Source organism: Ranitomeya imitator, chromosome 5, assembly GCF_032444005.1.
Source record: "Ranitomeya imitator isolate aRanImi1 chromosome 5, aRanImi1.pri, whole genome shotgun sequence".
NCBI classification, from domain to species: Eukaryota; Metazoa; Chordata; class Amphibia; order Anura; family Dendrobatidae; genus Ranitomeya; species Ranitomeya imitator.
This window is the reverse complement of record NC_091286.1, coordinates 58,120,859-58,136,588: the sequence shown is the minus strand read 5'-3', so window position 1 is coordinate 58,136,588 and position 15,730 is coordinate 58,120,859. Positions and strand designations below refer to the sequence as shown.

The 15,730-nt window shown below is 46.4% G+C and overlaps 1 protein-coding gene across 1 annotated transcript in view; it reads right to left on the bottom strand.

The window, feature by feature from the left end:
* The window catches only part of ACTR2 (actin related protein 2), a 48,231-nt gene that overhangs the window by 13,361 nt on the left and 19,140 nt on the right, over positions 1–15,730 (bottom strand). The window contains exons 3-5 of the mRNA XM_069768721.1: positions 7,370–7,585; positions 6,601–6,673; positions 4,597–4,733 (exon numbers count right to left, since the gene is read on the bottom strand). Of these exons, the coding sequence (XP_069624822.1) occupies positions 4,597–4,733; positions 6,601–6,673; positions 7,370–7,585 (426 nt within the window). The remainder of the gene's footprint in view (positions 1–4,596; positions 4,734–6,600; positions 6,674–7,369; positions 7,586–15,730) is intronic.

Genomic DNA, 15,730 nt, shown 5'->3' with positions numbered 1-15,730 from the left:
TCCGCAGCATGTCACTTCTTTGTGCGGATTCCGCAGCGGTTTTACAACTGCTCCAATAGAAAATCGCAATTGTAAAACCGCAGTGAAATGCGCAGAAAAAAACGCGGTAAATCCGCCATAAATCCGCAGCGGTTTAGCACTGGTAAATCCGCAGCGGAAAAATCCGCAGAGGACCAGAATACGTGTGCACATTCCTAACCCTAACCCTAGCCCTAACCCTACCCCTAGCCCTAACCTTAACCCTAACCCTAACCCTAACCCTACCCCTAACCCTATTCTAACATTAGTGGAAAAAAAAAAATTTCTTTATTTTTTTATTGTCCCTACCTATGGGGGTGACAAAGGGGGGGGGGGGGGGGTCATTTATTATTTTTTTTATTTTGATCACTGAGATATAATCTATCTCAGTGATCAAAATGCACTTTGGAACGAATCTGCCGGCCGGCAGATTCGGCGGGCGCACTGCGCATGCGCCCGCCATTTTGGAAGATGGCGGCGCCCGGGAGAAGACGGACGGGACCACGGCTGGATCGGTAAGTATGATAGGGTGGGGGGGGACCACGGGGGGGGGGGGGGGGGGGATCGGAGCACGGGGGGGGGGGAATCGGAGCGCGGGAGGGGTGGAACGGAGCACGGGGGGGGGCTGGAATGGAGCACGGGGGGGTGGAACGGAGCACGGGGGGGGGTGGATCGGAGTGCAGGGGGGGTGATTGGAGCACGGGGGGGGTGATTGGAGCACGGGGGGAGCGGACACGAGCACGGGGGGGAGCGGAGCACAGGGCGGAGGGGAGCCGGAGCAGTGTACCGGCCAGATCGGGGGGGCGATCGGAGGGGTGGGGGCACATTAGTATTTCCAGCCATGGCCGATGATATTTCAGCATCGGCCATGGCTGGATTGTAATATTTCACCCGTTATAATGGGTGAAATATTACAAATCGCTCTGATTGGCAGTTTCACTTTCAACAGCCAATCAGAGCGATCGTAGCCACGAGGGGGTGAAGCCACCCCCCCTGGGCTAAACTACCACTCCCCCTGTCCCTGCAGATCGGGTGAAATGGGAGTTAACCCTTTCACCCGATCTGCAGGGACGCGATCTTTCCATGACGCCGCATAGGCGTCATGGGTCGGAATGGCACCGACTTTCATGACGCCTACGTGGCGTCATGGGTCGGGAAGGGGTTAAATAAAAATGAACGTTTAACTTTTTTCACAAAAAATTTACTTCAGCTCCAATTGGTTTTATTTTTCCAAGGGTAAAAGGAGAAATTGGACCCCAAAAGTTGTTATCCAATTTGTCTTGAGTACGCCGATACCCCATATGTGGGGGTAAAACACAGTTTGGGCGCATGGCAGAGCTCGGAAGGGAAGGAGCGCCATTTGGAATGCAGACTTAGATGGAATGGTCTGCAGGCATCACATTGCGTTTGCAGAGCCCCTGATGTACCTAAACAGTAGAAACCCCCCACAAGTGACCCCATATTGGAAACTAGGCCCCCCAAGGAACTTATCTAGATGTGTTGTGAGAAGTTTGCACCCCCAAGTGTTTCACTACAGTTTATAACAGAGCCGCGAAAAAAAAAAAAAAAATCTTTTTCCCCCCACAAAAATTATTTTTTAGCCCCCGTTTTTGTATTTTCCCAAGGGTAATAGGAGAAATTGGACCCCAAAAGTTGTTGTCCAATTTGTCCTGAGTACGCTGATACCCCATATGTTGGGGTAAACCCCTGTTTGGGCGCACGGGAGACCTCGGAAGGGAAGGACCACTGTTTTACACGCAGAATTGGCTGGAATTGAGAACGGACGCCATGTTTGGAGAGCCCCTGATGTGCCTAAACAGTGGAAACCCCCCAATTATAACTGAAACCCTAATCTAAACACACCCCTAACCCTAATCCCAACCATAACCCTAACTACACCCTAACCCTAACCACACCTCTAACCCCAAATGTAATCCAAACCCCAACCCGAACTTTAGCCCCAACCCTAATGGGAAAATTGAAATAAATACATTTTTTAAAATGTTATTATTTTTCCCTAACTAAGGGGGTGATAATGGGGGGTTGGATTTACTTTTATAGCATTTTTTTGGGGGGCGGATGTTTATGATTGGCAGCCGTCACACACTAAAAGACGCTTTTTATTGCAAAAAATATTTTTTTGCGTCTCCACATTTTGAGAGCTATAATTTTTCCATATTTCGGTTCAGTCATGGGAGGTCTTGTTTTTTGCGGGACGAGTTGACGTTTTTATTGGTACAATTTTCAGGCACGTGACATTTTTTGATCGCTTTTTAATCCGATTTTTGTGAGGTAGAATGAACAAAAACCAGCTATTCATGAATTTCTTTGGGGGGGGGGAGGGGGGAGGGTGTTATACCGTTCCGCATTTGGTAAAATTGATAAAGCAGTTTTATTCTTTGCGTCAGTACGGTTACAGCGATACCTCATTTATATAATTTTTTTTTATGTTTTGGCGCTTTTAAACGATAAAAACTTTTATATATAAAATTATTTTTGCATTGCTTTATTCTGAGAACTATGTTTTTTTATTTTTGTTGATGACGCTGTATTGCGGCTCGTTTTTTGCAGGACAAGATGACGTTTTCAGCGGTACCATGGTTATTTATATCCGTCTTTTTGATCGCGTATTATTCCACTTTTTGTTTGGCGGTATGATAAAGTGTCGTTTTTTGCCTCTTTTTTACGGTGATCACTGAAGGGGTTAACTAGGGGGACAGTTTTATAGGTCGGGTCGTCGTTACGGACGCGGCGATACTAAATGTGTACTTTTGTTTTTTTATTTAGATGAAGAAATGTCTTTATTGGAACAAAAAAAAACAAAAAAAAAAACATAAATATATATATATTATATTTATTTATTTATTTTTTTTTACTTTGTCCCAGGTGGGGACATCACATTATAGTGACAGATCGCTGATCTGACACTTTGCTGAGCACTGTGTAAGATCAGCGATCTGACAGGCACTGCAGGGAGGCTTCCCAGCATCTGCTCTGAGCAGGCGCTTGCAGGCCACCTTCCTGCAGGACCCGGAAGGCCTCCCGCGGTCATTTTGGATCCAGGCCTAGAGAGAGGAGGAGGTAAGAGACCCTCGGAGCAACGCGATCACATCGCGTTGCTCTGAGGGTCTCAGGGAAACACGCAGGGAGCCCCCTCCCTGAGCGATGCTTCCCTATGCCGCCAGAACTCTGCGATCATGTTTGATCACAGTGTGTCGGGGGTTAAAGTGACCGCTCCAGCTGTGATCGTGTTCTGACACCCGGCCCCGATCGGCCACGCTCCCCCTGTGAGCGCAGCTGATCAGTGATGACATACTATACCGTTGGTGGTCATACGGGCCCATACCACCTCGACGGGATAGTACGTCCAATGTCAGAAAGGGGTTAAAATGATACAAACTTCTTTTAATAAGTTCGCAAAATGAATGAACAAAAGAGAAATCGAAACTAGTAAAAATACGTCAGACCATCAGGGACAAACTCAATATTTGGTGCAACGTCCCTTTGTAACACACTCTTCTGGAAGTGAGGCTATGGTGCCCACAGAGCCCAGGTCTAAATGAAGACTGCATGAAGAGACAGAAGGGTTTGCACAAGAGAAACCCACAGAAACTCTGGGGTTAGTTATCAGAGATGTTCAGAACAACCTCCCTGCTGAGTTCCTTCAAAAACTGTGCAAGTACAGGTATACTGAGAAGAACTAAAGAAGGCAAAGGGTGGTCACATCAAATAAGGATATGATTGAAGATTTTTTTTATGCTCGTTGACTTTGCATTTTGTTAACTACTTAAAAAAAAAACAAAAAAAACTTAACACTTCTAATGTTGAAAAGACTGAGTTTCACAGAACATTTTTTAACACAACATTAAAGCAAGGTTAATGACAACTTTCATTACAAAGGCTTCACTTATACTCAAATTATTTAATGCAAAAATGAGTACACCCCACATTATAAACAACTAAATCTAGTATTTTGTATGACCACTATGATTTTTAAGCGCCAAGTCTTCCAGGCATGGAATGAACAAGTTGGAGACACATTGCTGCATCTATAAACATTCAAGAGCGACCTGTTTTAGAGCCTGGATGACCACTTGTCTCTTCAGATTAACCAATAGGTGTTGGATTCACATCTGGAGAAACTTGGCCACTGAATCACTTACACCATGTTCTTCTTAGGAAATGCATCAGATGTGCAACCATTTCTGAATTCATTCTTTTAAAATACATGGTGCCTCCAGTGAAACATGGTGGTGGCAATGTACCTATGTGGGGTTGCATGAGCGGCTGGTGTTGGGGAGGTGCATTTTCATTGATGGCATCATGAATCCACAGATATACTGCTCTATACAGAAATAAGATACCACCACCACTCTGTGCTCTTAGTAGACGTGCAGTTTTCCAACATGACACATCCAAGGCCATGGCTGCATTTCTATAGAAGAACAGGATGAAGGCGAATCAGTGACAAACCCAACCCCAATGGCGAATTATGAAGAGTCGAGTGGTCATCACTCTATCCAGCAATCCAGCTTGGCTCCTAGAATACAGAATTAGGTTAAGAGCCATATCTTTCACCTTGATCAGGTAGCGGGTGATATCCCTGCCGGCAATGTCCAGTCTTCTGGTGAGGTGAGGCAGAGAGAAGCCTTCATATACCGGGCAGATGTGAGTGACTCCATCACCAGAATCCACTACGACACCAGTCAGCAAACCTGAAGAGAAAGGAGAGAGATCAATGCTGATGACCAAGCAGATGGTTGAACATTAGCCAGGTGACAATGAGCATTGTTCAGATCGTCTGACCCGAGCACCATCTTCCAATCAAAGGAAAGTCTGTTCTTGTGGCTATTACAAGAAAGTCCGAAGCAATAGACAACATCTAGGTTGTCTAACCGGACACACACATGGAAAGGGATCTTGAGGAGATAACACTAAAGCAAGAGAGGAAAGCGACCTTTTATGTTCTGAGGGCCACACTGTTTTTATTTGTGGTTGGTACCCTGCCGACAGTCGGTACCCCACCGACAGTCGGTACCCCACATGGCTGTCTACATTTGGTCGCCATATCTGCAGCAGGGCATGCGCTCATCCTGCGAGGTGAGCAGTATCCGACATGGTGGAGGGCCATTGGCAGGACTGCAGTGTGATATGTGCCGAACGCTTTGTGACTACATCCATCCTCCGTGGGCTAATGGAGTAAATTGCTGTTGTCATAGTAACTGGATAGGTTTCATGCATGCTCGGCTCTTGACAAGGACTAGTTAACTGCGTGGGATGAGGCGTAATTATACATTGTCACGCTCCCGTGTGCACTGGTGACAAGTGAAAATGCCAGGAACACCAACAATTCAACGGCTTCTTCATTCATTTTCTGCACAGAACTAAGGTGGATAGCAATGTTCTCAGATCACCTTTAGGTCACCAGTGTTCGTCAGAGGAACATCGGGAGGATTTTACCGCGGATGGCGTGGGCATAGAGTGGCAGCCTCACCCACAGATTTCCACTATTTACTGGGAAGCTAGGACACTGGTGTGAACTGAACCTTAATGCTCCGATGCAGTTTCCTAAACCCCTGTTATGTCTATAGGAGATACGGATACAGCACAGCTCAGCTGCTCTCGACTGTTCCAGAGAGAAATAAAGTGGTCTCTGAACTTGCCAATTTCGGCCAACTATCTACTATGTAAGCGTGGGGGGATCCGCTCTTCTGACCAATGATAAGTAAGTAGCCTTTTCAGAGAGGAAGAGGATAGGATCTCTGGCGCTACCTGTTAGTGGTCACAATCCTAAGTGTCAGTTTCAACCCTGTAGCAAGCCTTGCCACTTGACTTTGGATAAGGAGAAACTCCATTTGCAGCCAAGCGTTTCTGGGCTTTTGCCCCTAATCCGTGCAAAGCAGGAGAACTGGCATGGCCAAGTTAGATGCCACGTAGACCCTCTGTCAGAACGTCAGAAGCTTCTCACCCAACCAAACTAGTTCTATTAGATTTGCACTGATAAGGCGCAAACACCCGAAACACTTGTCTGCAAATGAAGTTTATTCTTATAAAAAGTCATGTGGCAAGGCCTTTTAACAGGTCAATATTGATTGCTTTATCCTGGTGATAAGAGGTTAATACCATTTTAAACCTACCCGGTGCCCGTACTTTGAGCCTATAAGTCTCCTAACACCAATGTAGTACTCTTCAAAAGAAGAAACTTTACCCTTTATATCTCCCCTAACCTCACAAGATTGGCATGTTGAATTGTAATGCACGGGTCATTTTGTCCTTCTGACACACAAGCCACCACAGGGTTTTGGCAGCAGCTTACATCATTCTCCCCATAAAAAGACCCATGCATGCTCAGGCTGAGCGTGCATGTGGAAGGCACGGTAAGGAGACACCAGTATCTAAGGTGTATGGGCACCTTTACTGCTACTTCATGCTTAGTAGCACTCGGCCAGATGATGACAAGATGGGTTTATCCCACCACTGAGCATTTAGGGAAACATCACGTGTGCCAACCTCAGCGGCTATATTTAGATAAGATTAGCTGGCATAAGTCAGGAAACATGGTAATCTTAGTCCCGTACCCACCTTGTGCATACAGTGTGAGAACGGCCTGGATGGCAACATAAACTCCTGAAAACTGGTAAGTCTCAAACATCACCTGGAAGAAAAGAGATTTAGTATATTAAAAAAAAAAAAAAAAAAAACACGGGCAACAATGGAAACATAACAGGAGACTAAAAAGGCCACGATTTACATGGTAACCTAAACCAAACCTCATTGGTAAAAACCCAAATACTTTAAAGTTTTCCGATTCTCTCTTGAAAGGTTAGCCGGCTTTAGAGAAGGATCGGGCATGTTATAACACCGGATCCTCGTGTCACCACGTGAAATGAGCCACCACCGGAAGTGACGGGCAGCGGCGTTCTCTGCTCTCAACACATACATGTCCGGTCTTTCCTCACCGCCGCACGCATCAGGACCATATTCAAGATGGATTATGGTCCCAACAATTGAAGATATATGATTTATTTGCACAATGTCTTTGCTAGGCTCACTAGATACATAACTAATCTTGCAGCCATCAGCTGTATTCTGTGTGTGGGGAAAAAAAAGGCAGCGAGTGTTCAATCCTCCTGCAGCGCCCCCGCAGGGAATATGAAGAACACCACGTTAAAACATGAGCGATGTGTGTACCACATGGATGTATAGGGACTGACAAAGCAAGTGAAGCTCTCAGCCCAGGATGCGGAGAAATATGAATTGCTAAGGATCTTCCTTCAAGTCAGAATTTTCTACATTTAACACAGCACTGAATAAGGATTACAGACCGGACGAGTCTGGACTCAGGACTTACCTCCACAATCTTCTCTCTGTTTTTGGTTGGGTTCATTGGAGGCTCGGTTAGGAGGATTTTACAGTCTCTGGTGTCGATGTTCAGTTTCTCAGGTCCGAATGTGTAGTCCCACAAGTGCTTCATGTCGTCCCAGTTCCGCACAATGCCATTTTCCATGGGATAGTTCACTTCCAGCATTGAACGCAACTCGCTGGCTTCATCTCCAACCATGAGGTCCTGGAAGACACAACAAGGTCTTGTTCAGACACAGATGTGAGACTTGGGCTACTTTCACACTAGCGTTAACTGCAAACCGTCACAAAAACGTCTTTTTGCCAAAAAAACGGATGCGTCAAAAAAGTGCAAAATGTATGCAACGCATACAGCATTTCGACGGATCCGTCTATTTGGGGATGTCTGGCCAATTAGCTAAAAAAAAAATCCTGTTTCTGAGCATGCTCCGTAGAAAAAAAAACGTATTGCAGCGCTGGATTGCGTCGTACGACGTGTCTCGACGCATCCGTCGCTCATAGACTCATTGTAGCCAAAGACGCATGCCGATGGATGCGCCGAGACACGTTTTTTGTCGGAGCCAAAAAACATTGCAATCTACGTTTTTCCAGACGACGTGTCGCCTAATTTCGACGCATCCGTCGAAAGACGTATACCGACGTATGCAAATCCGTCGCAATGCGTCGCGAATACAAGTCTATGGGGAAAAAACGCATCCAGCAAAATATTTTGCTGGATGCGTTTTTTCTGCAAAACGACGCATTTTAACGTATTGCAGTTAACGCTAGTGTGAAAGTAGCCTTACACTACATTTACATAAATCGTGCCACAAGAACACCTGCAGGTTCCCCGGATCAGGTTCTAGAATCTACAACTAACTACACAACTGACAAGGATGCCTCGCAGTTAGAGTAGCACCGCTCCTGGATCAAATACAGCAGCCAGACAAGCCCCCCGAACCCACCAACATCGACAAGTTCCATCAACAGTCCAATGTGCATGGAGACCTCATGAGAGGTGTCAGAGGTCATAAGGATGTAGCTGGTCAGACTTTGGGCTCACGATCCTTTTGTTCTTTAAAAGATGTTTGGCAGCAGCGCTCTCAGAGCAAAGAAGCCCGTGGGTACGCATTTGGGAGAGTCGGACGAACCATCATTTGGCATATGGCCATCACAAGTCTACATAAGGCTTAATGGGGTATTGCCATTTAGAAGATCCTAGCCAAATGTGTAGTAGGTGGAATAGTAATATGTGCAAATATCTCCAATTAGAAATGTTGTGTAGTTCTTCTAATTAGCTATGTTGCTTACTCCATGTGCAGCTATTGCAGTAGATAAGGTATCCATGGTTATGACCACTCATGTCAGTTAGTTGTTAGTGACCGTAACCATGAATATCTAAGCTACTGCAATGCCCTACACATGGGGTAAGTGACAAATCAAAAGAACTATATTTTTCTTACTGGAGGTTTTTGCTAATATTATTAAACCTACTACAGATTGGGACAGAAGTTTGGGAGATGGGAATAGCCGTGCTTTCCTTGACCGCGACACCGCAAAAACGCTAGTGCATGCCCTTATCATCTCCCGCCTCGACTACTGCAACCTCCTACTCTCTGGACTCCCTTCTAGCACTCTGGCACCGCTCCAATCCATCCTACACTCTGCTGCCCGACTAATCTACCTGTCTCCCCGCTATTCCCCAGCCTCTCCCCTATGTCAAGCCCTTCACTGGCTTCCTCTTGCCCAGAGACTCCAGTTCAAAACCCTCACAATTACATACAAAGCCATCCACAACCTTTCTCCTCCATACATCTGTGACATGGTCTCCCGGTACCTACCTACACGCAACCTCCGATCCTCTCAAGACCTCCTTCTCTACTCCCCTCTCATCTCTTCTTCCCACAACCGCATCCAAGACTTCTCCCGTGCTTGCCCCATACTCTGGAACTCTCTACCCCAACACATCAGACTCGCCTACCATAGAAACCTTCAAAAAGAACCTGAAGACCCACCTCTTCCGACAAGCCTACAGCCTGCAGTGATCCTGAAGTTACTGAACCGCCGCGCAACCTGCCCTACCCTCTCCTAGTGTTTCATCACCCATCCCCTGCAGACTGTGAGCCCTCGCGGGCAGGGTCCTCCCTCCTTATGTACCCGGATGCCTTGTTATCTGCTCATGTTTAATGTATTTGTCTATATTTGCCCCGTATTCACATGTAAAGCGCCATGGAATAAATGGCGCTATAAAAATGTATAATAATAATAATAATAATAATAATAATAATAACCCTTTAACTTCCATTGTATATTCTGAAAGCAGCATTTATATGGTCTACAAAGGCAAAATTGTCAAGAGTCCCAAATTCTGCACAATAATAAGTTGGTCCCAGTTGAATGTCGCAGTATAATAACCCATCCTATAAGAACGGAGTACATTGTACATTACACAGGGTGGAGCGCGGTAATTTGCTGATTTGGGAATGAAATAAAAAAATTATGATCATTAGAAAAATTTATTTTATATTTTAATTATACTGAACAGTAATGAAATTTTTAAATTACATGGTTTTAAATAGTGTATCTGGCAAATGTCGACCTTCGCTATCCACACATTGCTGCATACGTTTTCTGAAGTTTTCATGAACTCTAACAAGCATGTCCACTGGTATTCTGCCAATTTCAGCTTCAATATTGTTCCTTAGGTCTTCCAAGGTGTTGGGACGGTTGATATACACCTTAGACTTCAGGTAACCCCAAAGGAAAAAAATCGCATGGGGCTAAATCTGGTGAGCGTGCTGGCCAGTTCACATCTCCCCTCAAAGAGATAAGCCGTCCAGGAAACATTTGCCTCAAACAATTCATGGTAACCCTCGCTGTGTGTGCAGTGGCACCATCCTGTTGGAACCATGTATCCTCTAGTTCCATTGCCTCAAGAGCCGGCTGAAAATAATCCTGTATCATAGACCAGTACCGTTCGGAGTTCACAGTTATGGCACGACCATTATCCTGAAAAAAGTAAGGACCAATGATGCCTACTCGTGATATGGCGCACCACACAGTGACGCGGTCCGAATGCAGAGGTCTCTCGTGAACTTCTCTGGGGTTTGTTTCACTCCAGTAACGCATATTTTGTTTGTTTACACACCCACTGAGGTGAAAATGTGCCTCATCAGAAAAAAAACACAATTGCGTCACGGGGTATCGTTGCTAACATGTCTTCACAAGAGGTCCGCCGTGTCAAATAGTCCCATGCTGACAAATGTTGGACCACGCACATTTTATACGGGTGAAAATTCAGTTCATCATGAAGAATCCGGTGGAGAGAACGTCTTGAAATGCCAAGAGCAAATGATTGTTTCCGAGCAGAGCGTTTCGGAGATTGCAGTACTGCTGCTCTAACTCTCTCGATGTTTTGTGGTGTTGTAATCCTTCTCTCAGGTCCCCTTCGTACACATGACACATTCCCTGCTGTTCTGAATGCATTCACCCAATTTACAATTGATTGCCATCCAGGAACACGTCCGCGTGGAGGAACAGCGAATTGTAAACGAAAAGCACGCTGCACTGCAATTATCGAGTGGGCATTTGAAAAATACGCTTCAACACAAAATGACCTCTCCTCACGTGTCCACTGCATGATGGCAACTGAAAGGCAGAGGAATACAAATCTCCCATCAGCCACTGTAAGCCACACCCACTCTCCCCTCTCTTCGACCGACAGTGCCGCCACAGCATGCAGTGCAAAAAAGCAAATTACCGCGCTCCACCCTGTATATCCAAATGCCAGTGCATTAACCAGACACTGGTGGTACACAAGCAGTTGTAAGTGTAAACCCAGGCATGGCCCTAGGACTATGCCCAGACAGCAGCGACCAGAGCGTTCTGTCCACGTTGCATCCCCGGGACTCCTCGTAATGCAGTCTGCTCTTTGTTGAAGTTAGTCTGATCTCAGTTGATTACATCTGTCCTCCCACGATCTGCAGCATGAGACTGTACATCACCGTGTGGGTGCCATCTGCAGCCCACTCAGGAACGTACTACGCTTACATCTTCCTGCAGCGTCCATACTGGAGCTAACCCCAGGAGCCAGGTCATGTGCTGCACTTCTTCCTGGTTGCACCTCCTCCCTGCTCCTGCCCTCGTCCATTGCTGCAGAGCTGGAATCAGCAGGCAGCAAGACGCGATGTTAATCTAATATCCCAGGCTCTGTGATCCTCCTAGTTTTGGAGTCCTGATGTTAAATATTTTATTTTCTTTTAAATTATTAGCAATAAGCCATCACATTGTGACCATACATTGGAGAACTGGCTGAGGTGTGCCACCATTAGAACGAGCCCCCCAGGTCTGGTCGATGAGTGAGTGCGGCATTATGGCACCAGGTTTTCCTGCGATGTAAAACGGTTTACATTCCTGAACTCGTCTAACCTGGTGTGTGGCGACATGAGAGTGCTCCGCTGGAATGCAGAAAGAACGGAGAAAGCCAAACACTGGTGGGAGCTGGGAAACAGACTACTCACGGTCAGGGTCCAATTACTGAGACACCCCCCCACCCTGGTGACTGCACGTAAAAGGGGGTCCAAAGCCCTGTGTAAACGGAGCAGTCATCACCCGGGAACACTACTGCTCCATTCACATGGGGAATAAGAGACCCCCGTTCCTCATTATCTGCGAGTATCTCAGTGGTCAACCATACCCAACCTCCAGGTGATAAATGCCATTTGTAGGAGGACCCCCTTCTAATATGAAAGCTCTCTAGTCACATAACGGGCCTCCGTAAACCTATAAAATCCTTATCTATGGGGGCTGCATCCAGGATTTTACCTCTGCACCGCAGCCCCCAATGACTAAGACCATGATCGATGGAAACAAAATCAGAACAGAGTACATGGTCAACAAATGCACCGTATCCTAATTGCTTTTTTTTTTTTTTTTTACTTCATCATGAGCACTTCTATCCTTTACCTATAACATCCCTTTAAATCATTTTATCAATTGGACACAGACAGAAGGTCTTTGTGTAAGAAAAGTCCCTGAGCAATAAAAAATGTGACCTCCATCAACCAAGTGAATGGCGCTAATCAGCTGAAAAGTGCTAAATAGCTGCACAGCACCCCCACAGGTGAAAAGAAGCATTACACGGTTCTCACTGAAACTGCAGGACTGTCAATGCACTGGACATGCGTGGCGATTACTCCAGGGACATGGTAGATGCTCTCACCTTTATGTTGCAGGAGAATATGGTCCTTAAAGGGATTCTCTGCTCATATAATACTGCTAAGTTACCTAGCCTTAGGATTAGTAATAGAGTGTGACATCCGGCACCCCTCAGCCCGGCTATGGAGGGGGCTGGCTGTAAACTGGAGGTGCAATACACAGCTCCATTCAATGTATAGCAGTCCAGCTGGGTATCGGACCCCCACCGATCTGACATCAGAAACTAATCTTGGGAAGGGTATTGATCAGAAAACTAACTTATCACCCCAAAATTTCCTAACTCAGTGTTTGATAATGGGGCCTATCAAAACCACAGCCTCGATAGAGGACCCCTAATCCGGGAATGTCTTTTAGCGTTAAATCATCACACATTGGTTTTCCGTGTTTTTATCCAAAAATCGTTCGACAGCGCAGCCTCCGGGTTTAGGGTTATAATCTGGAGTGATCCCATCTCAGCAGCGAAGACAATGAAAATTGGAATTAAGTTCGTTCTCCATTTATAAAAAAAAATAAAAAAATCTGCTGAGTTACATTTCTGATAAACACTTAGGAAAGAAGCGGTTATTGATTCCTCATGCAGAACTGCAAACAACAAAATCCATACAGCAAAGAACATTTATGGGTGACGCGGGTTAGTGTTCCGTAAAATCAATACATCCATGGATAGAAAGGTTCCTGCACCGCCTGGACGGACCGTGGAGGCGCAGAACTGCGGGGCGCTGCATGGCCTTGTTATAGGAGCATCAGACGTGCCAGAACATGCAGGGGGACACACCGGCACCGCAGAAGAGGCGCAAACATCACCCTGCAGACTCACTTACCATCTTATTCTTATTCTACTTGAGGTTTTCAGTAAAGGTGGAGAAGAAAGAAGTGAAGCAGAAGAGAAAGTCAGAGGTGAGGTTGGAGGATGCGGCTCAGGACACGACTTCTAAAATGGAGATTATCCGGCAATCATGGTGACGTTTGCGTCGAGAGCTGCCCTCTTAGTGGCTCAGTGTGCGGCACGAAGCAGGCGGCCACCATACAACATCTACACGGGCCTAGAATGATTGGTCAGTCATGTTTTCGGTCGATTGCTATTCCTACTTTTTCTCAGTTGAGATTTTGTCTAAGAAGAAAGAAGCTACACTGATGTGTAACAAATAGTGTTCTCCATACTCACCCATCAGATTTTGGCTGGTATTCTGTTCCACACCGCCACTATTTTTAGCCAGCAGATGACCACAATGTCTCATAATGAACACAATGCCAAGATCTCCGAGCAGCTGCTGCATCTGTAGTTCTGGGACACACCGGCCTAATGCTCCTATATTACAATCAGACCACATAATGGGCGACTGCCGAGAGGGGGCTGACTGCCGAGAGGGGGATGACTGCCGAGAGGGGGATGACTGCCGAGAGGGGGATGACTGCCGAGAGGGGGATGACTGCCGAGAGGGGGATGACTGCCGAGAGGGGGATGACTGCCGAGAGGGGGCGACTGCAAACTTGTGACTCCTCGGTGTGCTCTGAGAATTCTCATGCACCGCACACGTGACCACAATTATGCGATTTGAATAATTCCGGTCACATTCCGACTTGACGTGTCTGGCCTTGCTTCATTCACTTGTATGGAGTATGGCTGCACATGTCTAGTCGGCATGTGCCTGTATATCTGCAAATCTCATACTTGCAGTCAAGTCTAACCGCTCTAATTGCAGTCACTGGAGAATCCTGACACTGTGCATGATGTGAGGATTCACAAGTCTGCAATTGCATAGTGACTGCATAGTGATTTGAGCCCTAATCCTGGAAACCCCCTTTAAAGTGACACTCCAACACAGATATTATACTTTTAATATGTATTGTCCCCATATCTAATTAACTTCATCTGACATTGGTGCTGTGGGGTATCTTTTGCCAAAAAGTTTGTTGAAGTGGCATGGAAAGAACTGTGGCGAGTCAGAACCACACCTCCCCGCCTTTTCCTAGGCAAGCAATGTACCAGCGCTGGTGATGATGGTGCCATGTCCATCCCATAGCAGAGAACAAGTAGGGGTGGTGAGGTTGAGAATTTCTCCAGTGCTCCCCACAGCAACATAGAGGGGTGCATTAGGTATAGTGAAATTTAATTTCAGGTACCAGCAGCGATCAGGATCCTGCTGTGACATCGCTGGTCGGAGCTAGAAGGCCAGAACTCTATTTCGTCGCTGGATCTCCCGCTGACATCGCTGAATTGACGTGTGTGACGCCGATCTAGCGATGTGTTCACTGGTAACCAGGGTAAACATCGGGTTACTAAGCGCAGGGCCGCGCTTAGTAACCCGATATTTACCCTTGTTACCATTGTAAATGTAAAAAAAAAAAAAAAAACACTACATACTTACATTCCGGTGTCTGTCGCGTCCCCCGGCGTCAGCTTCCCTGCACTGTGTCAGCGCCGGCCGGCCGTAAAGCAGAGCACAGCGGTGATGTCACCGCTCTGCTTTACGGCCGGCGCTGACACAGTGCAGGGAAGCTGACGCCGGGGGACGCGACAGACACCGGAATGTAAGTATGTAGTGTTTTTTTTTTTTTTTTTACATTTACAATGGTAACAAGGGTAAATATCGGGTTACTAAGCGCGGCCCTGCGCTTAGTAACCCGATGTTTACCCTGGTTACCAGTGAACACATCGCTAGATCGGCGTCACACACGTCAATTCAGCGATGTCAGCGGGAGATCCAGCGACGAAATAGAGTTCTGGCCTTCTAGCTCCGACCAGCGATCTCACAGCAGGATCCTGATCGCTGCTGCGTGTCAAAAACAACGATATCGCTATCCAGGACGCTGCAACGTCACAGATCGCTATCGTTATCGTTCTAAAGTCGCTCAGTGTGAAGGTACCTTTAAGAAGAAAGCAAGAATCAAGTGAGGTCCCAGCAGTCAGACCCCGATGGAGCAGGAGCCGTCTAATATCTTAGAGATCGGGAATATCTAGTCATTTTGGGGATTAACCCTTCAAAATCCACTTGGAATTAAATACAGAAAAAATCTCTCCAATCCCTGAAACAGGTTTTATTGGCACTTGCACACCAAAACTGCAGATGTGCGAGCAAGAAAACGAGTCTGGGTCCATGAAACCAATGATAGTGGTGACCCCCAAACTCCTTTGTGCTAATAATGCCTGCAG